This window comes from Calypte anna, chromosome Z, assembly GCF_003957555.1.
Source record: "Calypte anna isolate BGI_N300 chromosome Z, bCalAnn1_v1.p, whole genome shotgun sequence".
Classification (NCBI taxonomy): domain Eukaryota; kingdom Metazoa; phylum Chordata; class Aves; order Apodiformes; family Trochilidae; genus Calypte; species Calypte anna.
Window position 1 is genome coordinate 38,001,678 of NC_044274.1, and position 23,356 is coordinate 38,025,033.

General features: G+C 36.1%; 1 protein-coding gene across 1 annotated transcript in view; it reads right to left on the reverse strand.

Annotated features, from left to right (window-relative positions):
- TRPM3 (transient receptor potential cation channel subfamily M member 3) overlaps nucleotides 1–23,356 on the reverse strand; it is a 341,963-nt gene that overhangs the window by 92,479 nt on the left and 226,128 nt on the right. The window contains exons 4-6 of the mRNA XM_030466889.1: nucleotides 20,481–20,694; nucleotides 17,567–17,691; nucleotides 8,908–9,079 (exon numbers count right to left, since the gene is read on the reverse strand). Of these exons, the coding sequence (XP_030322749.1) occupies nucleotides 8,908–9,079; nucleotides 17,567–17,691; nucleotides 20,481–20,694 (511 nt within the window). The remainder of the gene's footprint in view (nucleotides 1–8,907; nucleotides 9,080–17,566; nucleotides 17,692–20,480; nucleotides 20,695–23,356) is intronic.

Here is a 23,356-nt window from a genome sequence, read left to right on the forward strand (position 1 = left end):
TGTTTTCCATGGTTCCCTTTGGATATGAGCATTACCATGCACTGTAGCTATCACTCAGAAAATGATCACAATAATATAACAAACTTTTACACCATCTCAAATTACACATTGATCACCTTTTTCTTGGTATATTTGTCAGCATATTGGATACTATGTAATCTCAGAAAATCATCCATCCCTTCTCACCCGTTCGAGGAAACTACAACAGGTGAGACACTCTAGGAGAAATTTTACTAGAAAGGATTCACCCTAAAATAATCTGTTTCTTAGTTTTATGGCTTTGTTCTAATTTTATAGTGAATGCAGTAAATTTAAAATGTCTAAACATTATAAAGCTGAAATGGCCTGTGTTCTTTTTCTTGTATATCAATCACATGAAAATATTTTTTTTCACATACTTATTTGTTGAAAGTTAAGTTCATGAGAGGAATTTATGTATCCATTGGCACTTAACCAATCATGTATTTATCTGCATTTCAAAAAAAATTTTTAACTCAACTGAGCTTTCTCATCCTTTTCTGTAATTTTTCTATCTCCAGTGCCCGATTCACCAGCATCATGATGCTTTGGATTAAAAAGGCCCAAGCTTTTGATCTCTAACAAAATCTGAAATGAGTCAAGGTTCAAACAATTTTGAATTTTACTTCAGATTTCACAGAAGTCAAACTTGCACTAGGATTTCTCTCTTAGAAAGAAGTCTGTAACTATATCTTCCCAGATGCATAGTTATGAAATGCTTTAAGGGCTGCACAGAATATGAAGGAAAAATCTGAGAGAAATGAGAATTCTAATGCATTTGATGATGGTGCAATGGTCAGAAAAGATGCTAATGATGACAATTGAACGTCCCTTTGCCCTCCCAGCCCCCTTCATATATTCTCAGGCATAGGATGACAAAGGGAAGTCCACGGGTCACATGAATAGATACTGCTGACATATTATTCTGTCAAAATTGCTTTCTCTACCCATCAGCTCACCCAACTTAAATATCAGTTTCTTACTCAAAAGTAACTTTTTCTCATAGGTCTACCAAAACTCACCTACATTCACTAATTGCATAAAGAAAAATCAAATACAGGTACCAAGATCCGTGTTTTGTCTGTTTTCAAACAGCTTACTGTAGACTTAGAACAAAACTTCAGCACCCAAAACCATGTTTAAAAAAAAGAAAAATTGCAGATTGATAATTAACACCAGTCTTCTGTATGAAGCCTGACATAGTCTCTGTAGGTGACAATTGTTCCAGAGATGTACTAATCAAAAGAAGAGCACAAATATCACAAGGTGGACATACACAAGCTAAGAATTTTGTGTAGTAAACTTTCTAAGAAATACCAACATGCTCCAATGCTTAAAACTGACTGAGAAGTGCAGAGTGATTCTTGTGCAAAATATACACAGGTCTGTTCAGGATTTTTCTCGCTTTTTTGAGGGAAATAAAAATCAAAACACTGAGAACTCTACAGTTCCTCAGAAAGAGGACAAAAGACCAGCCTTTTTTTGCTATTTTCACACAGTGCAGAGAAGATGAAGAACAAGTCAGACAAGGTTTTCGTGCTGCAGCGGGAGAGCAGGAGGTGAAAAATAGTTCTGAGACTCACTAAACTCTGTTTGTGGCAACTTTCATATAATTGGACATTTATCTTTAATGTAAATATATACTTTGCACTTCAAAACCTTGTGACACAATTTGCCTGCTCCAGAGAAGTGGCAGGCTGCCTGCTTTTCATTTATAGCCCACATTTGGCTTTTAAGAATAAATATTTTTGTTAAATTTCTGGATCTGTGAGCTTCAAAAATTGCCTGAAGAGGGGATTTGTTGAAGGAATTTCTAAAAGATATAAAATAAATTAAATACTCAGAACATCCTAATTTTTTAAAGAGTCTACTTGCAATAAAACATGCATTGCCTTTATGTTCTCTGGCTTAGCAATCTGATTTCAAATACCTTATATTGAGGAAAAAAATTGTTAAAAATCTCAAAAAAGCTTTGTTTTTTCTGCCTAATTGTTTCTGAAGAAGGTGGCATCTAGTTTTAGGGAGAATAAAGAGTTTTAATAGTGAAAAATGTCCTCTCTCCTTCTCAGGAAAGGCTGAAATCGTGCTGTCTAGGTGACATTAGTATCCTTTTCATCTTTATTACTCATGATAGTGAAGTCCTCAATGCTACTCTCTCCTTCTCTGAGGTCATGTCTCATACTATGGAATGGCAGAAATCTAAGTAGTTCAAGCTGACAAGTAAATGAGACTCTCTTTATTAGAGCACACATTAGACCTTTTTACATTTTAATTCATGATGGTAGCTGACAACCCATTGCCTCAGTGTTTGGGCTTCACCTATTTCCAAAACAAAATTAAAGCATGTAAAATCTCTGTCCGACTGTTATAGAGAACAGAAAATTTTGGCAGTATTCTGACCAAGATTTAAATGTTTGGTAGTTGAAGCTTTAAATATAGGAAAGATGTATGCATTTAAAAGAAAAATGTCCTTAACATGTAATACATATGTTTTCAAGGACATTTGTCAGATTTGCAAATATCCCATGTAAACTTATTCTAAGCTTTTAACTGCTACTGGAGGCACATTGCTTCTTTCTACCACATACCAAACATAAATTTTAATACAGGTATAAACGTGCTGATAAATACAAGACAAAGAAAATTATTGTATGTTGCCCAAATACTTATGCACACAAAAAAATGAGCTATAAGTGTATGCCACACTATGCTATGCTGTGCTGTGCCATGCTGTGCTACGCTATATTATACCGTGCCATGCTGTGATTTGCTATGCTGTTCTAATACATTCGATCCAAATTCTGCTCACAGATGTTCACATACATGTTCTAAAGAAAAATGTACAATGTGCCTAGTTAATTTACAACTACTTTGATTCAAATTAGAATTTTTATATAGGCTATGGTCGTTGTATATACATCTCATGTGTATACATTTGCATCCTTGTTGTTTTTCACTGCTTCACTAAGATCATTCATATGAAGAAAAGTTGGGCATTTGTAGTGGCAGTCATACCGTAAGCTCTAGAAGGACTTGAGAATACTTCAGTCTGTAGTGACAACTCAGTTAATTGTAACAACTCACCCTCCTGTTTTAACACAAACAGGGGGAACTGATTACTTATTATAAAAATACAAACATGACTGCAGAGCCAAAAGATGGAAACTTTAGATACGATTTTTGAAGATTCCAAGAGTACTGGTAAAAGGGGTCTTTAGGTAATATAAAGTAATTCTAGACCACACTTGTTAATGAGAGAGCATTGTTCTGGCTGATGACAAAATGGATGAAACCCACAACATGTCAGCCTATTGGAGTGACTGCCTGAATGTGATTAACAATGCTCAGATTAGACCTATTAGCTGAGTTGCTACTTAGGCAATTATTCTAATCTAACCATCTGTACAGTGACAGGAATGAATATTTTATCACTTGTAATTTCCAATGCACATTTTGTAGACAGTTTTCTTTTGTGTTTCCAGTTAGAGGCAAGATTGATGTACCTATTGTGTTACTCAGCAATGTTCTGCAGAAGTGGAAATGATGTACATCTTAGCAAATGACTGGGCCATTCTAGCACATTTCACAGAAATGCTTTGCTAGTGTCTCGGAATGTCATAATTGCAGAATTTCCAGTAGGCCATCTCTAGTAATTTGATGCTTCACTTCTTTTCTTTCTCTGTTTGCAGGCTGCATCATCTGTTTGGTAATACATTAAGTTCTCTTTCTGTGCTTGCTGCTTAGTACTTACCCAGGCTGGGAAAGACTAGATGCACTTTTGCATCTTGTGGGATCATAAGATATTAACTGATTTCTAATCCTATGCCAATACAGTCTTCTGTTGAACATTGTTCTACTATTTTAAACAGTTTATTTTAAAATATTTTTGCACTATTTTGCCCCATTGGAAAAAAGGCATAAGTATACAATTTTTGGGAAAAAGCAGCTGAAAAGGAGGCAAAAAATCTACAGAGTGCAGAAGGCATTAGGGGTAATAGGAAATGTAGAGTGTATGGGATTCCAGAAAAGAAATTGAAATTTTTAGAGGATATATTCATCCTTATTACTTCTGAATAAAACTGAGTTTGAAACATAAGATTTTAGAGTGACTTTAATGAAGGAATACTGCAGTTGAGAGGAGCTGGTGGAATGTACAAGAATTTTAGAAAAAGAAAAACTGAGTGCTACATTAACACTATCATGGCAGACTACCTCTTGAGGATAATGCCTAATGACTTTTAGTTATCCTTATAACTGGACCACAGTTTTTAAAATGGAAAGTTATTTCAGGGCTGAAAGACAACAAGGACTTGTACGATTTCAGGGAAACTGAAGTCTAAACTTGGAAATTTTATGCATAAATTGCAGTTTTAATGTGTTCACCCTTGGAAATGGGTTCCAACAAGGTAAATTACTGACTGTTCCAAGTTACAGGGTATGCCAATCTGAATGTGGTCCAACAGCATGCCCTCAGTGCACATAAGGCAAACCATACACTAGTGGTACGTTAGAGAATGTGTTGTGTATTTTAATCCCACCCTCACTGTGTTCGTCACTAATGGGGCTGCACCTTAAGTACTGGAATCAGTTTTGGATTGTCCACTTCAAGAAGAGAAACTGGAGAGCATGCAGAGAAAAGCTGTTAGGGCATATAGTGACCTAGAGCATATGTCTGAAGAGGAGAGTTTGAGACAGCAGGGCTTGTTTAACCTTTTGAAAAGAAGTCTAAGAAGTCATCTAATACCTGCCTAAAACTCTCTGGAAGGGCATTAGAAATCTACTAGATCCATATTCTTTTAGCTAGGACCAGGCCCTATGAAGGGAAAATGGCAACAAACACATCTTGAGGGGCTTCAGACAGGTAGTGGGATGGAGAAAGTTTACAAATATTTTGCCAAATCCCATATAGGTGATTGAATATCTATTACTGGAGGTTTCCAGACTTCTCTAAACAGAACAAAGGGAGAAACTTATCTATCGTTGACAACAGTCCACTTTGAGAGGAGGCTCAGACTGGGGACCTTCAGAGGTCTGGTCCAGCCCATATGAACGCTGTCATTCTATGAATAGTTGTGAACCCATCTGCATTCAATGAAATGAGATGGTCTACTATTATGAGCACTTTGAGAAGAAGTCAATCAGAAGTCAGTCAACTGGCAGCAATGAATTACATCACTGGACCATCCTACAGATGCCTGCATACCCCAAAACTGTATAAGCACAACATCACAGCTGGAAATACAGCTGCAGCCTACTTACTGTATCTCTGAAAAAAGACTCCTCTTGACCTGGGAAACTTTATTGCATTTAAATTGTCTCTACATTTGTCATTAAAACTTTATGCTAATTATTGCAATATTTCTGAAATAGAATAAACTAAAATTGTTTAAACTCCACATTTCAGTGTAAATTTTTTTACATGAGCTGTCAAATTATCCATGAAATGCTGTAAAAATCAGCCATACTGTATAGATGGTCTCTAAGGTATTTTTCTTTCCTTTCAGAGCATATCTTCAAGTGATCTCCCTGCCCTGAATTCCTGTTGAGTCCAGCACTCAGATATTTGTGTGGATTGGAAACCAGAAACACTTCAAATCAGATCAGTTTCAACATTTTCTTTTGATCTTGAAATAGTTTTAGAAAAGTTCATCTTACTTTCAGTTTTTCTTGCAGCAAAATGATGGACTTCAAAACTTTGAGACATCTTGTGACTCACTGCCAGACATAGTTGCTGGACTATGTTAAAATTATCTTTACTTGTGAATACAAGACCTGCCCTGAGCATTGAAGCACTGTAATGACCTCTAGCTGAATGGATAACTGAGTGACTGTCATGAACCTAATAACTCAGACTGACCCACAAATGCAACGGTACTCCCTTCTTTCCTGCTTTTATTAATTCCTGAACATTTGCTATGGACAAAACAAGATTTTACCACAAGAAAATCATAAAAGCTAAAAAGGAAGAGTGGCAGCAGTGTATTCAATGAAATCTTTGCTCTACTGTTCATAGGAGACATAATTCAAACCTTTCTATATTATTATTTAAAAGTACACAAATTCAGGACATGAGATACTACTGAATGAGTGTGACGCAATATTGGGAATAAACCAGAGTCTTTCAGAATTATGTGGCATACTTAATGATCTGATTTAATCCTAATTTTTGTAAAAGAAACTGCCACTCTTCTAATCTATTTGAAGGGAATGCAATTTTCTGTATCTTTACTAGATGTGCATAAGCTTGAAGTTTCCCTTTGTGAATACTGTGTGATCCCAAACATCCAGGAGAGCTCTCTCTGCACTACAGAAAGATAGGGTTGAAGCAAAGAAAAGTACATAAGAAGGAATGACAAGCCTAGCATGTGAAAGTCAGGCAGGCTTAAAAATAAGAATAAAATCTGTTTTCAGCACTATTGTTCACTGACAGGGTATAAAATAAGAACTTAGCAATTGTTTATTAGTTCCTATATCTATTTTGTTTTCTAGCCCTCAGATCTATTTTTTGTCCACTCACTAAACTTTGTACCTTTTCCTGACATTCCAGCAAGCAAAATTCTGATGCTGTCCCTGTTTTTCACCCCTCCACATGCTTACTATTGGAAAATGGCAAGTAAGGACACACACGCATGGCTACACACACTCCTATTTGGATGGAGATCCCTTTTCCCTTGCAGCAGAGCCCCTGCATGCACAGGGACAAGGATGTTCATTGCTCTGATAGGAAAGAGGGTAAGAAAAGGTGTCAGAAAGTGCCCATCAGTTTGGCTGACCCAGCGTGGCAGGTGGTCCTTCTCTCATCCATATGGTCACCTTCCTATTAACTAGAGGCTGTACAGGACTCAGTCACCTTCCTTTGAAACAGAGGAAAACGAAATGTGGTGGAAGCATTCTGAATGTCTCTGGAACAGGAAGTAAAAATCTTACTATCAACCTTCATTCTTAACAGTGCTCTCAGGTTTCTGTTTTGAAGAAGTGTTGTGAGACCCAAGTGATTTGTTGTTATAAAAGACAGAGATTTGGGAGGCAGGGACTGTCACAGAGAAAAGGTAAGAGAAAAGATGGATACATAGTTATGGGGATTGAGGAGAGAAAGGTGTGTGTGTGTGTAAGGGTGACAGTGAGAAGGCAGAGAAGAGAAATACTTTATTGTTTTGTAGGTGTTTGAAGAGGTCAGGCAAGCATTGGACTTGAACCACTGAATTTTGAAGGTTCATGCATCAGTCACTTTTCAGCAGATCAACCTCCTGCCCAAACCTGAATTAAGTCTCTCTAAAGAGATATATTTTTTAACATGAAGATATTTTCAATACAATGTTTGCAACACAATTTTGCTGTAAGTTACAGAAACTCACTCTTTCCTTATAAATATCCTCAAAATAATTGTTATTTACAGTGCAGTTTTTTACAGCTTGAGTAGATCACATATACCATTTTCAGACAGGAATTTTTGTTGCTGGACAACATTTGATTAGATCACACTATCTCCATCTTCTAATGGAATGCATAGGCATGCATACTTTGCTTAGGATACACACTTATTTCTGCATACCTATATATTGCTCTCAGAGAAAAAGCAGTGTTTGCTCTGATACTGCAAAAACAGAAACCTATAGTGCATGTAGTTCACGATGTGGTTTTGAAAGGTGTAAGTGGTACACCATTTTAATTTAAGCCCAGACTATTCTCATCACATGGAAAGCTTGATCAAGCACAACCAACATGCTACTTTACGTTCAACCCATCAGGCCTGCCTGCAATTCAGCATCACCTTCTATTCAAGAGTTTCCTAGTCGCATTCTGGTTTCAAGTCACTGTATCACAAAAAACTTCACTACTCCTGTCCTTGAAATTGCATGTTAAGATAGAGTAACCAAAAAAAAGTACATATGATCAATTCTGAACAATGAATTCTTTTTTTCATTCCTAAAGGTAGTTTATGCAAATAAAACAATGATGTTTGCTTGTGAGACAAAAATTTCTAAAATAATTCTAAAAACAAAATGATTGTAAACAGAAGCAAAAAAATTAGAAAATTTCGAGGGATGAATTAACTCCCCATCTAAATCAAGCATTTGTACTCTACAGAAATAATAGTAATACTACTGAGATATCTTTTATTTTATCCAAGAAAAAGTGCTTAAGTGACTAGTTATTTTTCATTTTATGAGGAAAATGGTACATTATTATAAAATAAAAAATATATATTACCTTGAGAGAAAAACAGGGTTTTCAGTCTGGTCATGATGCCAAGTCAATATTCACAGTAAAAGATGAGGTGAAAGGATCATATAACTTCATATTTTGCCTCTGGCTATGGCTAATAACAGCTGCCTAGTTGACACAGAACTAACACGTTTATAGGACATCCTCTGGGACTCTAAGTATCAATGGCTCTGGGGCTGCTTAAGTTATTCAATGACTTTGCCTGCACCATGCAGGACTTTAAATACTTCTTTTCACCTTAATAATCTCTCTTCCAACCTGCAAAATTATTATCATAAAAAGCTCTCCCTTACTTTTTGTCACCTTTTGTCTACTTATTTTTTTCCAATGTACTTTTCACAAATCAACAGGGACTGTAACTGTATACAGTTTTAAGGAGATGGGGGTACCAAAGACCTCAGTTGAACCTGGGAAGCCTTGATAAATATTGTTTGGAACTTATCAGAAACAAATTCAATTATTTGAGCTGTACCCTTATCCACAGTACTTTAAAATCAGATATTGTTTTCTTTTTTCAGCATTATTTGCTTTTATTAACTCATGCTAAACATTTTAGACAGTAGAATTACTCTCCAAAATATACAGATCTTATTGCCCATTCAAATTCATAGTGTCTTTGATATAATTTCAATTATAAAACTATACAAGCAAAATGTTACTCACTTGTATTTATCTTCTGAAGTGAAATGTGCTTCTCCAGCTGTCTACGAAGTTTCACCTCTGCTCCATATTTACCAGTAGTGCCATTGTCAGCCAAAATAAAATGAGAATGCATACTGTTGAGCACTGTCAATTTACTCATGGGATTGGACATCGTCTGGTATGGTCGCACCACCTGCATTTTAGAAACAGAGGGAAAAAGATGTACTAAACAGAAAAGACCCTCTGAACTAAATCAATTATAGGATAGTAGCTGATAAGATGATACAGAAGAAATTCTACTCATTCAGAGACACCAGCACTGGAGGTCCTCTGCAGTCACACCAATACAGGTGTGTTTTACTCTTGGAGGGGTGTACACATTTTACGTGACATTTTCAGATTCCTTGGAAAAAACTATTAGCACATTCTTAACCTATCACAAGGGCAGCTTCAGAAAAGTGTACTACACTTCCTTCCACACAGAATCACCGAATATTAGGGGTTGGAAGGGACCTCAAAAGATCATTGAGTCCAACCCCCCCTGACGGAGCAGGATGACCTGGTGTAGGTAACACTAGAATGCATCAGGCAGGTTTTGAAGAAGGAGACTCCACAACCTCACTGGGCAGCCTGTTCCAGTGCTCTGTCCACCCTCACACTGAAAAAGCTTTCCTTGTGTTTAGTTGGAACCTTCTATGCTCCAGCTTGAACCTGTTGCCCATTTGATTTATCTTTTTTTTCATTAGGAGAAACTCTTCTGCAGGCAGAGTAAATTGTTGCAGAGTTTTCCCCCTTTTAGCCTCCAGACAGAGCAGATATTGGCACTGGGTCACATATGGCTGTTAGCTACTTTAGAGAGTCTCCAGTGACGTAAGTCTGCACTTGGTGTTGTGTTGAGGGGTCCTGGCTCACCATTCAAAAACTTTTGCCAGAACTATTGTTCCCTGTATTGTTTATTTATGTCATGTCTTTCTGGGGAGACAAAAGTGAAAATGTGTTAAATGAAGTCTTAGCTAGAGAAATGTTTAAGTAATTTTTTGTAAAACTCAGTTGGCCTACAGTTCATCTGCAAGAAATTTTCTTCATAGTTATGGTATTGTTCATTTTCCAAATCTAATAAAAGCTTGTGGGTTTTATTGTGCAAAAACGTACACTCGTGTTTTGACAAAAATTATTGTAGAAAGACATATATCAACCTATTAAACTCTTCATAAGCTTCTCTCCTTTTTTGTTTTTCTAAAGATCTCTACGGTTGAAACATAATTCTTCATAAACAATATTTGTTAGTAATTCTGTGGCCTGAGATCTCTCTCTCTTACTTGTGAATGCTTGCAACACTTTGGTCAGCTCTTGGATGGCAAGGGGAAACGGACAGACTTCTTTTGCTGCTATCAGCTGTCACACAGAGGGTACCCTGTGAACTATCTGTCCTGTAGAAGGGAGGAAAAGGTCTGAAAAGACCAAGGGGACAGGTGACCAACAACAAGGCAGTGCACTCCACTGTGAGAACAGATGACAACTTTGGCTCAAGTTATTTTTACACTGTTTCTTTTGGTGTTCTGCTCATGTAACATTTATCCTACAGATGCATATAGCTTAAGAAATATCAATATGCTATTGGAAAACGTACATTAACTACTTTCTACAGACTCTGAAACTGTATGTCTTATGCCAGTCAGAAAGAAAGACTCTTTGTCAAATGCCTAAGAATCAAATAAAATCAAACTAAAATTTTCTCATGTTTTTAAACTGATACCTGCCCCCCAACCTCAACATAGAGAAAACACACAGCAAGATCTGCTAGAAAATGAATGATTTGAGTTGCGTGTTCATTGTATGATCACAACCTACTGTGCTTGCAGTTCTTCTGACAGTTTGTGGTTAGTCCCTGAGACCCTCAGCTCAAAACTTGATAACAGCGAGAGCTTGATGTGTATTTCTAGAGTTGGAGCACCACAGGCTCCACAAACTAACTTAGTAACTCTGCTAAAGGGTGGATTAGAAGGCTACTCTTTGTTTCTGCGTCTGCTTTTTAACTATAAGGTGATCCTTATTAATAAATTTTATAGAAATAAATGAGAAAAAAATTATTTTCAACTGAATTGTTCACAGTGTGCACAACTCAACATCTAAAATACTTTTTTTTTTAATAACAAATGTTGCAATCCACACTATCAGTCTTTTTTCCTGGCTAAAGGACCAGAAAAGTCTTCAGGAAGGTGAGATAATCCTACCTTTGAGGCTATTGCTTTGAGGAGAAGTGCTTTTGCACAATACTCAGAAGATTTTCAATTTATCACTCTTGCAGTTCCCCTTTGTTTTTTCAATACCTTACCTTTTACATGCGAATTAAAAGGTTGTGAAAACTTTGATTTTAGTATCTTCTCACCCTCTTTCTACACTGAGAAGGGAGAATAATAGCCCCTGGCATTTTCCTTTGCAGAGCTGATAGGAATAATTTATTCCCAACATACCCCCCTCTAGACAGAGGTTAATGAATGTGACAGAATCCATGCCGTGAAGCAGCACTCACACTACAGGAGCTGAGGGCATTCTGTCATGAGGTGAGGAGCTGGGCTAACCCCAGCAGTTGCCATTACACCCTGTGGTGGCAGCGATGTAGAATTAAAAGCCCTGTTACTTTCTGTTTACATCCCCTGTGGGCACATGGCACTCCAGGAACAGCACTTGAAAAATCACCATGGACACCAAGCATGTGTGTGTCATGTAATCCAGCACATGAACTTGAACAGTCTAGGTGGAAAGCAAAAGAAATGACAACAAACTTAGGGTGTTTAGAGTAGTGTCAGAAAAAAACCCAACAAAAAAGCATGTGGTAGCTGTTGTTCAAATTAAGCCTTCTGTGCAGCCTCACTATTTAGGGCCATTTGTAATCTTCTTAGCCCCAGCAATGCAATTTATTCTCAAAGAATGACATCTTTCAAGAAGGATAATTGCAAAACATCTATCAAAGCTGAGTTAAAATTGGTAGCAACAAATCAAATAATAGTGAAGTAAACACTTAGTAAACATTTAGTAAACAATAGTTAGCAAACACTTATTAACTACTTGTTGGAAATCTGTAACTTTTATCATTATTGGGAAATTTTTAGAAAATAACCAGAGCAAACCATAATCTCACTGACACTCTGAAAACAGAAATATGAGAGACAGAAGGAAGCTTCCTATTGCTATAAGCTAACATTATTCAGAGCACTATGAAAGGACAAAAAAGTAAATGTGTAGCAAATCTGGGCAGTCTGATGTATATACTACCTGACACATAGATACAGAGCAAGTAATATGAACACTGGCCTTTCTGACAAGATTCACCAGAACGTGCTTTAGCAACTAAAGTTTCGAGTGATGATTTCTGGCTTGACAGTTATTTGGCTTTTTTCCGTACACGAGTGATAAAGAGACACTACTTCTAAGGCAATGACAGTTCTTAAGTGCACAATTTTTCTGGTTTGGATAACCTTTGGTAATCGTTGGGGAGGTAGGTGATATTCTGAAGATGAAGGGGACTTGGTATGGGCAGAGTAAAGCCCTTTGCAATGAAGCATTCACTGATGGGATCAGAGAGAAGGGAGTGGGCAGGACTTGGTGTGTTGATGAAAATGTCTTTCTCAGTACAGCTGTAATAGATAGTAATCAATCCTATTTATGGAAGCTTTAAGCTTTCCTCATGGGTCTTCTGCCTCTCCTGTTTGCTTTTATTTCCTTTGCTTTGTCTTCTAACTAGACATTGGCCTCATCCAAGGTAATATATCAGTCCTGTAACTAAACTCCAGTATAATACTCATCTTTGTGAAACAGCATTGAGTTATGATGTAATTGAGTTTTTAACTATTAATAATCACCTGATGAATTACTACAATATGGAAGATGCCCACTGTTTCTGAAGAAGTTGTCTAGTGTGTTGTTGTCCAGGGAAATTATAGTACCTGCTCCATGACAGACTGACTTCTAACTTGTCCATTGTGACCCTGTTGTCTATAGTGCGTGCAACCTTACAACTTCTACATTTCCTCCCTATTTCACCATCCAAACCAATATTGGAAAAAGCTGAAGATATAACTAAGCAAATGAGCAGGACTGTAGAGTTCTGTTGTGAGCATCATTTGAGTGTGCCAGACAAAAATTTTCTGATTACATGTTCTTACTGAGAAAGCTTTTCTTTTAATAAGAAATATCTAAAGCTGTCTGGATTAAATTTATGTTTAGTCCAATATAAATTTATCAACTATGTAAAAAGGAATAATGTTTCCTCCTTATTTTTACTATTTGAGCCGTGCAGGAGAGTAGGTTTCAAGCAGCAATATACTCATTGCTTGAATTTTATTACATTTATTTTTCCTGAGTATTCTAACAGTATAAAAGAATGGCATCTGTTATCATGGCAGTCCATAAAGAGAATCTACAACTTGCAATGATTGGGCTTCCAACATTTGAGTTCTAAGAAGTAAAAAATTAATTTATTCTGGAATATAGAGTGCATGAAAAGGGTTGAGTGACTTTATATATATATATCTATATATACAGATATATAAATTGTATATGTATATATAAAACATATATATGATATACATATAAAATACAAGTTTTCATTAACACATATATGAAATGTATTTGTACAATAAATGTACAAATTTATTATCTACAAAATTTATTTATTTATTTATATCTACAAAATTTATTATGTAGATATAACTTTACTGAGAGAAAATAGTTTTCTTTCTGATTGCACTTTTGCTTTTATGTAGCATTTTGTCTGTTTATACATAAGTGTACAAGGTAGACTTTTACTTTGGGCTGTGCATACTGATGCACTAAATGATAAAAGCCAACTGCTATTGTTTCCTTTTCACTAGTTAATGCTTTTGTTAAAAATAATAAATATGAAACTTTTTCCAAAATTTTTGCTGAACTTCAGTTTTTCCATTCTCTAGTTGATGAGAGTAGCTGAAAGTCCAATGATGTAATACAGGGAGTCAAACACACTATTATCTACAGTGGTAACCATATTTTAAGACAGACAAATAAAACCTAAGAAATTTGGAGAGAATTTACGAATTTCTCCCTATGTCAGCCTTCTGGATCCATGTATGGAAGTACTTTTACAGCAGGCATGGCAGAGTGGGTGCTACAAATTTTGAAGTGATTCAGCATACCAGCATAGAAGCTCTACTGTAGTTTCAGTTAATTCAGTTAGAAATTTTTTTTTTTCTTTTTTTTTTTTTTCCTCAAAAATTTGATTAATTAAAAAAATACATTCTATTGAAGTTACTAGTTTATATACTACAGCAGCTTGACTGGTCAACAACATGTCACTATACTGTAAATGTAATTTTCACTGAGACACACAATAAAAGTGTATTTAGCAACAAGTCTCAAATATTTGTTTCTTTGGACTAAAATGAAATTTATTTGAATAATTTTATTAAGCAAAATGAAAGTACTAAAATCAGTGTTCTCTTTCTAATTCAGACACTGCTTCTACTGAATTAAACCCAAATGGGGACTGAACAGACTCCAAGGGAAAGACATGCATTCTGTGAAGACTGATGAAGTGCACTCTTTCAAAAGGAAGAATGGCTCTGTACTTTGGGGGAAACTTGTTTATAATTCAAGTTTTCTACAACACTGAGCAAGCCTTCTTTCTTTCTCATGTCTTCTATGAGAAAATTGGGAATAAGGCCATGAACTAGCTTTCCCTTGTGTCCATTATTTTTAAATTAGAATCTAAGTGTGTTAAGAGTTGTACTATTTTTTTGCCATATTGCTTTTACAGTACTGGATGAAGTGTCTTTAGGGATCTTTAACCATCATAATACGACAAATAGCAAATAACAGTAATTGCCAAACCTGTCCAGTTCTCCATACAGTTCTGAGTAAAGTCCTTGGGATTCCCAAGAGATGACTGACTTGTATGGACTAGTAAATGTTATAAAACTCCTCAGCTATGTCTTCAAGATCAAACAGTCCAGCCTAGGGCTTGGAGCATCAAGAGAGACACAGATCTGGTGAGCATGCCTGACTTGCTGTGAAGCACAGGGAGGCAACATGCACTGGGGCATATGAAATGGCAATAACTTACCCCTCCTTGCTCTCCCTCCCCAAATCCCACGACTAAGACAATTTTCTGTATCTATCTGATGCTGGAAGGGTATGTTTTGACAACTCTTCAGTTCTGATTATAATTTAACTAGACATAGTGCATATATGCACAAAGCCTCATTGATGCCAGAATTCGACAGGCCTGTCTCCCCCTACCTCCCCCTGCAAAATCCTTTGTGGCCTTTGTATCTTGATTAATGATGATTCATTTTATGTGCTTATGGTAGTATTTATATTTCCCCCTCTTGGTTCATTTCACAGCATTCACCTCTAATGAGACAGTCAATATAGTACACTTTGATTTTCAAAAGGCTTTCAAAAAGCTTCCTCACGATATTCTTCCAAAGAAACTACAAGAGGGAAATTCCTCTGAGGGATTAGTGACTGAGGAAAGATGAGGGTAAGAGAGGGAAAACAGCAAGAAGGAAAAGTAAATTTTTACAAAGATGGAGTGTTATTAAGAAAATCTAGTGACATACATGGCCTCCCTGAAGAAGGATAACAAAGTTGTAAGGGATTTGGGGTTAATAAGAGTGCAAAAGCTTACGAATGTTTCAGTGAACTATGAAGAATTACAGCAAGTCTTCAAAAAGAAGCCTGACTAGGCAATAAAATAAAGATGAAATTCAACATCACTAGGCATAAAGTGTGTTACATCTGCATTAGTGACGGATAAAACCAGCATTGCATCATGCCACTGCCCAACCATTATGAAATGACTGACCATGAAATGAAAATATTAGGGGCCAGGAGGTTTGGAGGAAAAGTTTCAAATTTGTCTATCACAGAGACATTTCAGAACTATTTTTATCCTCGGTGGTGAACCTGTAATTCTAATGCTACCAATATAAATACAGTTGCTTTATTGTAAGACTTTACCCTAACTTGTTACCTTTGCTGTTTTTTAAAGTTTTATCACTTTCTGTCTGATGATCAGACTAGGTATTAATTCTTTTGTTCTCCCAGAAACTTTATTTTTATTTTTTATTTTATTTTTTTATTTTTAATTTTTTTAAGCATACAATTTCTTGGCTTCCTGTTAAATTGGAAGGTGTTTAGAGGAAAACATCTCTTAGAATCTTAGAATCATTAAGACTGGAAAAGACCTCTAAGATCATAGAGTGTTGTAAGGAAATTAGAAACATATGGTGCTGTTCCAGTTGGCTGAACAGCTGGGAAACCAAATTCTTTCTTCATCTATTTCTGCAGAAGAATGTTTCAGAGTCTCTAACACAGGTAATTACTAGCTGAGAACAGAAGCAGGTAGTTTTCCAACAGATAGAAATAACTAATGCAGGAATAACAGTGTCCCAAAATTCACAACTAATTTGATGTCCTTTTTTTGCCTTCTTTCTTCTTGCAATGCTTTTAGAACTCCATATACAGGCAGTGAAGACTGGTTATTTGAAATGGGTATGAACATTATAGTCTAACATGAAGCATCTCATCTTTGTCATTATCTGTTTCTGCTAGTTACCTTCTGCACTAGATCTCAGCAAAGCTCATTAGTGACTCAGAAATACTGATGCAGACTCCCATCCTGATTATTTATATATACTGGTAATCCTGTTATTCAAGCAGTGGTGGTATTAGTGTACAAAACCCCATGCTAACACAATTCTCCCCGATGGATATACTTTAATCGTGAAGTGCAATGCATTCCAGTTCAGTTTCTTCATACTCATTGTAATTCCTTCTGACCTAACTGGTAACTGAATCTTCTTTGCCTTTCCTACTTGCTAATGGACAAATACACAGAGAAGAATGGTTAATGGTAATTTAGAGAACAAAAACATTTGTTATGCAGAATGAAGACCATAGGGCTTCTCCAGTCAATGTCAGCCTCTAGTTCTAAGGTAGGCCAGAGAATGGCCTGGAAATGACTCAGAGGTGAGTTAAAAAAAGGCTCAGAACAGCCTCAGGTAACATATAGCCCATATAAGTAAACTATTACTTATTGCTATGGGTTATTATTATTATTATTATTATTACTACTATTAAAAACGGGAGCTTAATCTTTCTTAGTATCAGTATAGGTTCAAGAATAATGACCACGAGAAAAACCAGCTGCCCTTCAGAGGTGAAAGAAGTAATGATTCTCTGACATCTGATATAAAACCCTTCATGACTGCAGTAATTAAAAATACAGAGGAAAATATTATAAGGGGAACAGTGTGCAATTCTGAATTTAGCCATAGTTAAATGAATTTAATATATGATAGTTTCAAAATAATCACACTTCAAACTTTGCAAATGGTTTTAGGCACTCCTGAGAGCTCACAGTGTCCTAAGGATGAAGCTTTAATATATTTTCAAGAATAGCATTGAATGGAATTTCTTTATAATTTCTCTTTCAAGAAGCGACGGTGTAGGAATCTTTAGTGTTACCATGTCAAAACCACTATCAACTATAATCGAAGCCAGTATATGCATTGATTTTCTGTTGCAGAAATTAATTTTATGAGGAATCTTTAAGTGAGGAATAGTGAGGAAAAGAAAGAATAACTGGAAGATTTATATATATTGGCGGTGATATTGGAGGTGATCAAATAGGGCTTACATCTTTGCCAACCAGATCCTCTTGATTTTCTACAATCCCCCAGGGAGCTATACCGATAGTGCAGATCTTCCCTCGAGATTTTGAGGCATGATCTTTCAGTGCATCTCCAACATGCCGAATGACTCCTGGGGAAGAAATAAAATAAATAAATAAATAAATTCATAAGAATGTCATTTTCATTCATTAACGTACAGTTTTCATAGAGAATTCTGTTTTAGGAAACACTTGTGCATACACGCATTAAAAAGTAAACCTACGAATACATTCCCTCTGATTATTATTACAGTAATACTGTAAGTCCATTTTATCAAATCTTAAAAAAAATATAAAAATGAAATAGCAGGAAAGAAATTACACAACTCTAGAAATAGGAATGGAAACGTAACTGTCTGTAACTTGTTTATCTGCATGTATTCACAAATATATGTGCACGCAAACATCTTTATCCTCCCCATGCAGAGAAAGAAGCACAGGAACTCAAACAGCCCTGGGGTCACCACTGGTGATGGTCTGGTGACTGGAGTTATGTGTTGACTACAACGCTCTGGGCCCGGCCATATAGCCAGTTTTTAACCCAAGAAACAGTGTCCATGTCTGTGCCATGAGCTGTCAGCTTCTCTAAGAGAAGGCCGTGGGAGACAGTGTCAAAGACTTTACTAAAGTTCAGGTAGACAACGTCCACAGCTTTCCCCTCATCCACTAGGTGGGTCACCTCGTTATTGAAAGAGACCAGGAATGACAATAGTCACACAATAGGTGTGATTTTAGCCATAGCTTTTTATGTACCATAAATGAACAATGTAAGAAAAACCCAACAGCCTAACAAATTCTCAACCTAACAAAGTCTTCAAGTCTAATTTCCTTCCTTTGGTGGAAAAACAAAACCAAAGTCCTGTAGCTGCCATCACCTGGGAATTAAGTTATGAACCAGCAACCCAAAGGATTCAAAATAGAAAATCTGTCCAGACCAAATTGTGCAATCTGGTGGTCCAGACCACAAAAACTGCTATTTAGAATAATCAACTTTTGGCATGACATGAATTTTCAGAACAACTTGCTTAATTCATTTAACAGTCACAGTTATAGCCAGATATGCATCTTCCCTGTCACATAAATGGTTCTCAGTCCAAGAGAAGTATTTCAAGATATTTCAATTATTTCAATTTCTTCTCAAGTGAAATCTGATTTAACAATTCATCGTCAATACAACAAACTACACTCATAAATTCTCAAGTTGTAAAATTTCACATAGAGGTAGAACTCACACTTCACCTGTACAGTTTAAAAACCTAACCCTAAAGTGATCAATTGCTTTGCTTCAGAAATAGTAAAAAAAACCAGCTATGAGAGGTAACTGATAATGCAAAACTGCTTCTGGAAATATGTTTTTAAAATAACACACAGCAACTTGAACTTCATTGTTTTTTCTAGGAAACTTTCAGTAGAGGAAGAAAAATAGTCCTTTCCAACAGTGATTGTGTGGGCTTTTATCATTCATCTGTTATGTTTTTGTATTTGCAACTATGATGACTTGGGGAACTGCATGAAGCAGCTGTGCATTTGCCAAATGTATATGTTGTAATCAGTCATTTTTACAAAATTTCTGTAGTCTGATTTCTACAGTTCCTGTGATTATCCACTGCAAGGAGTGTACAGCATCTACTGTTTTTAACACGTTTCTTTATCTGTCTTTGCCATTGTCACTGCAAGAGTAACTGGCGACTGAAATAACTATTCACCAGAGAGAATAGGTCAACATTTTCTTGCCTGTTTTGCAGAGATGTGGAGGATATTACATACATTTGAGTCTGTCTATCCATCTGTCGAACACTCCAGAAGCTATGCCTGTTCTTTGCTACATTCATATTGCTGCTGTGATAAAACTGAATATTATTTATTGATGCGCTCTAAAACTAAACTAACTAAAAAGCCCAATACTCCTATTAGCATCCATATTCAAATATGTAGGAGCTGATACACAATGCACTAAAATTAATGCATGATAGAGTGATTACGATGTTTTCCATGCATGGTAAGAGGATACGCTCTGTGGGATTATGAAAGTAACAAATTATAGCTTTGTTACTGCAGGAAACAGGAATAACAAGTATATGTTCTACCTCATAAGTTTTTGTATTTATCTCTAGCAAAACTCTCTGACTTTTCCCTGACTTTCACCTCCTTTCTGCCTCCTTAAGGGAGGGTAACTGGGAAGTCACTTCCAAACCTTTTTTATCTGGCAACTATGTTTTGCAGCTTATTCCCAAAACCTACATGCTATTTCACAGGGGAAGCTGATATCTTGAGTAATTTGGACACCCATATGGTATGTTACAGATGTTCTTAATTTTGAATAGATATGGCAATGTTATTACTATTGCTGCAGGGGTAATACAAAAAAATTAGGTCAAGCTGTCTACAAGAAAGGAAAAAATTATACTTATTCACAATGAAGTTTTCCACTGTCTTGACGGAACTGAATCTTTTTTCCTTTCATATTTCAGATCATCTCAGAATACAAAATAAAGATCTTTTTCTAGATTAAAATGGTTAAAATTTTATGTAACCTGTTTGATTTCTTCGGTTTCTGCTTAGCATTCCCTTCCTGTAGCTTACTCTTGATCTTATAAAATCTTCACTGACAACATACTAATATAACTGCCTCACAGGCGGCTTTATTTTCAGCTCCCCAGTGTGCTTTTCATGCTTTAGCAAACCTTTTATTCCCTGGCAGCTGCCAGGCTGGTATGAACTTGGAATTTTCTTGTTTGCACATAGTGCAGAAAACACTGTTAAAATACAACATGTTAAAACACAACATTAAGAATGGCTTCTTAATCTCATCAATCCTAATGTTTTTCTGTGATGACATCTCCTAGTTGCCACTGTGCTTTCATTTCAATGTTGCTGTTACCTGTGTTCACCCCTCCAGTGAATATCCATGCTCCAGTTGTCATAGCAGCCTTGATGAGGCCTTTTCCAAAGACTTGCTTGAGTTTTGGCTGAAGTTCAAAATTCTGAAGACCCCCATGAACAGAGATAAGAAGTTTAGGGAGCTCAAGCTGCCACTCTTTGGTCATCAGATGCAGAAGAAGGTCAGGCTTTGTGTCAAAAGACACACGTACATACTGCAGAAACAAGGGCAGAAGTGGAGAAGAAAAAAGGTTGGCTATACTTCCTTGTTTTCTGATACACATGATCTATGCTCAAAAGAAAATGCATTGAAAAAAGACAACCTTCTTGACAAAACCACTAATTGCTAACTTGAAGATTTTTCAAAAGTTAGAAAACTAGGAATAAGGGAACACTTACATTTCACAGGCTGGACAAATTTCCTTTATTTGGGAAATCAAATAATTTGTTTCATTATGCTTAGCAATGCTTGAAAGATAATTTGTTTTAACTCATGGATGCAATAACTAGAGCAAAAATTTAAGTCATCTGAAAAAGATAACTTAGGTAGTCAGAGTCACAACTGTGCATACACTTGCATTTAATTTTCAAATAAACAAGATGATAGCCTCATAAGGTAGGAAATAACAGAAATTAGCTTGATTGTTTCAGCACACATAAATATAAACTAAGCAAGACTACTAAACAGGTACTTTTCAGATGAACAAATCCTAGTGTATGGTTTACAGACTGATTTTTATAGGTTAATGAATTTACCTAACAAGGCACAAGACCCTAAAAGTGCTTTGAAACACATTTACACATTTCCAGTTCGTGGCTTTTCTGTGCCACATCTGCAGCATTTTGCCCCAAGGGAGATCATGCCCATCTGTGTGTGTGCTCAGAGATAACAACTGCCTTCAAAATTTCTACAGCACTTCCATGTCTCACACATACCCGATTCTCCTGACAAGCCTTTATCTCTGGGCTATTTCTCCTGCTTTTTCTGCTGATGATTTATGAAGGGTTTCACAAAGCCTGTGACAGGGCAGATGATAATTTTGATTATGGTTGCATAGTAGAAAGGGGCCATAAAAGGATAGATTTCTTTCTAAACCTGGTTAAGACCCGGAAGAAGCCTCTTAACTGAATAAAATAGGTTATAGAGAGTCACTCATCTATCAAAATTGTGATTGACCCAATACATACAGAGTTACTTCAGTAGTATTTTGCTTAATGGGTTGTTGGCACAGCCATCAGGTATATAACACAGGTACCTTTGCTTTCAGCCTGAAGAATGCCTCATTCTAATGTACTGTAACATGCCAGGTAGTGTATATATCTACATTTCTTATCTAGACATTTTGTCCTTTTTTAACTCACTTGCCAAAAGATTGTTCTTTTAAAATAAATTTTATAACAGTAAAACGAATTCCTTTCTAGCTGAGTAAGAATTAAGGGTCTGTCTTTTCCCAGAAGAGACTGCTAGTAGGCAGATTTCTTTGCAAGAATGGGTTGTCACACAGTGAACAACCATTCTTAACATTTCTGTAAGCAAATAGTCACTGGGCAGCAAGGGAGGCAGAGCCAAGAGGAAGGCTGAGCAAGAGTCTGAGAATGCATGGTCAGTAACATTCTCTGCAGCAGTCGGGACAAAATTGAAAGAGTCAATTGACCATGAACATCCATATTGTCATGTCTAGCAAGGGCATTATGTACCCTTGAGTTTATATATATACAAACTGCATCCTCAGTTTTACCCATTCTATTTGCTGCATGGAAGTTTAGAAAATCTTGCACAGAACTTGAACACACTGACCAGACGGTGACGCTAATAATTTTGATGAAGGCTGTCAAAGTGGTAACACACCAGAGGGGTTGTAAGGAGACTAATCCTTATTCCCTTTGGTCTGTCCTTAAGGAGAACTGATATTGCAAAGGGCAATACCTTGCTAACGCTGCAGGCATTAATAGGCAGATGACATTCCTAAAGGGGTCTACATGAAACGTCTGATGGTCAAGCTATGGAGATTATGTTCTGGGCACACTGGTACCTACTCTGTTTTATGTGGCTCGTTAAAAAAAAACAAACCAACAACTCAGTAAAGTATAAAATCTAGAAGAACCAAATATTAAAAAGTCTGTCTGAGAAACTGTTTATGTACAACATGTGATATGACTTTATGTGATGTTCTTTCATCTTTCCAGGAACTATAGGAAAGATTAAGCTTATGGGACTGAACTAAACTATATTTATTCTACAGCTACAAACTTATGTTAGCCTATTTTTTTTTTGTTGCATTTTTAATGTATTATTTGAATGAATATTGAATGCATTATTGGAATGCATTCAATGAGGAGGAATGTATTTAATTCACTAAAGATTTTCAAGCAGCCACTTTCAATCTAACCTTGAAAAATCATGATAAAAGAAATTTTAGTTCTGTGAGGACCAATTCTTTAAAAAAGGCTGATATGAAATCCAGGCATGCCAGCTAATGAAAAAATATTAAGTCAGATATTAAGTTTAAAAAGTTTTTACTTTAATCATCAGTTCAGGGCAAAATGCATCACAGCAAGATTGTCTTAAGTGCTCCACTAATGACCAGAATCTATTTTGAAACTTTTCAGAATATTATTCATAACTAGAGTAATTAAGCTACTCATGGTAGCTTAACAATTGCTCTCAGACAATTGATTGACTTAAGGCAATTAATTGTCAGCATATAGTTATATGAATTCATTCATATATTTAATAAACTACAAAGAACTGACTGATGCAAGTAGATCAGATTGGTTTTAAACCAACATTTTATAGAAAAAGCTGGTAATAAAGTTTATGTATCTCCACACTCTTCTCAAATCTTTTTACAGTTGTCAAAATAGAAAATCTGCTCT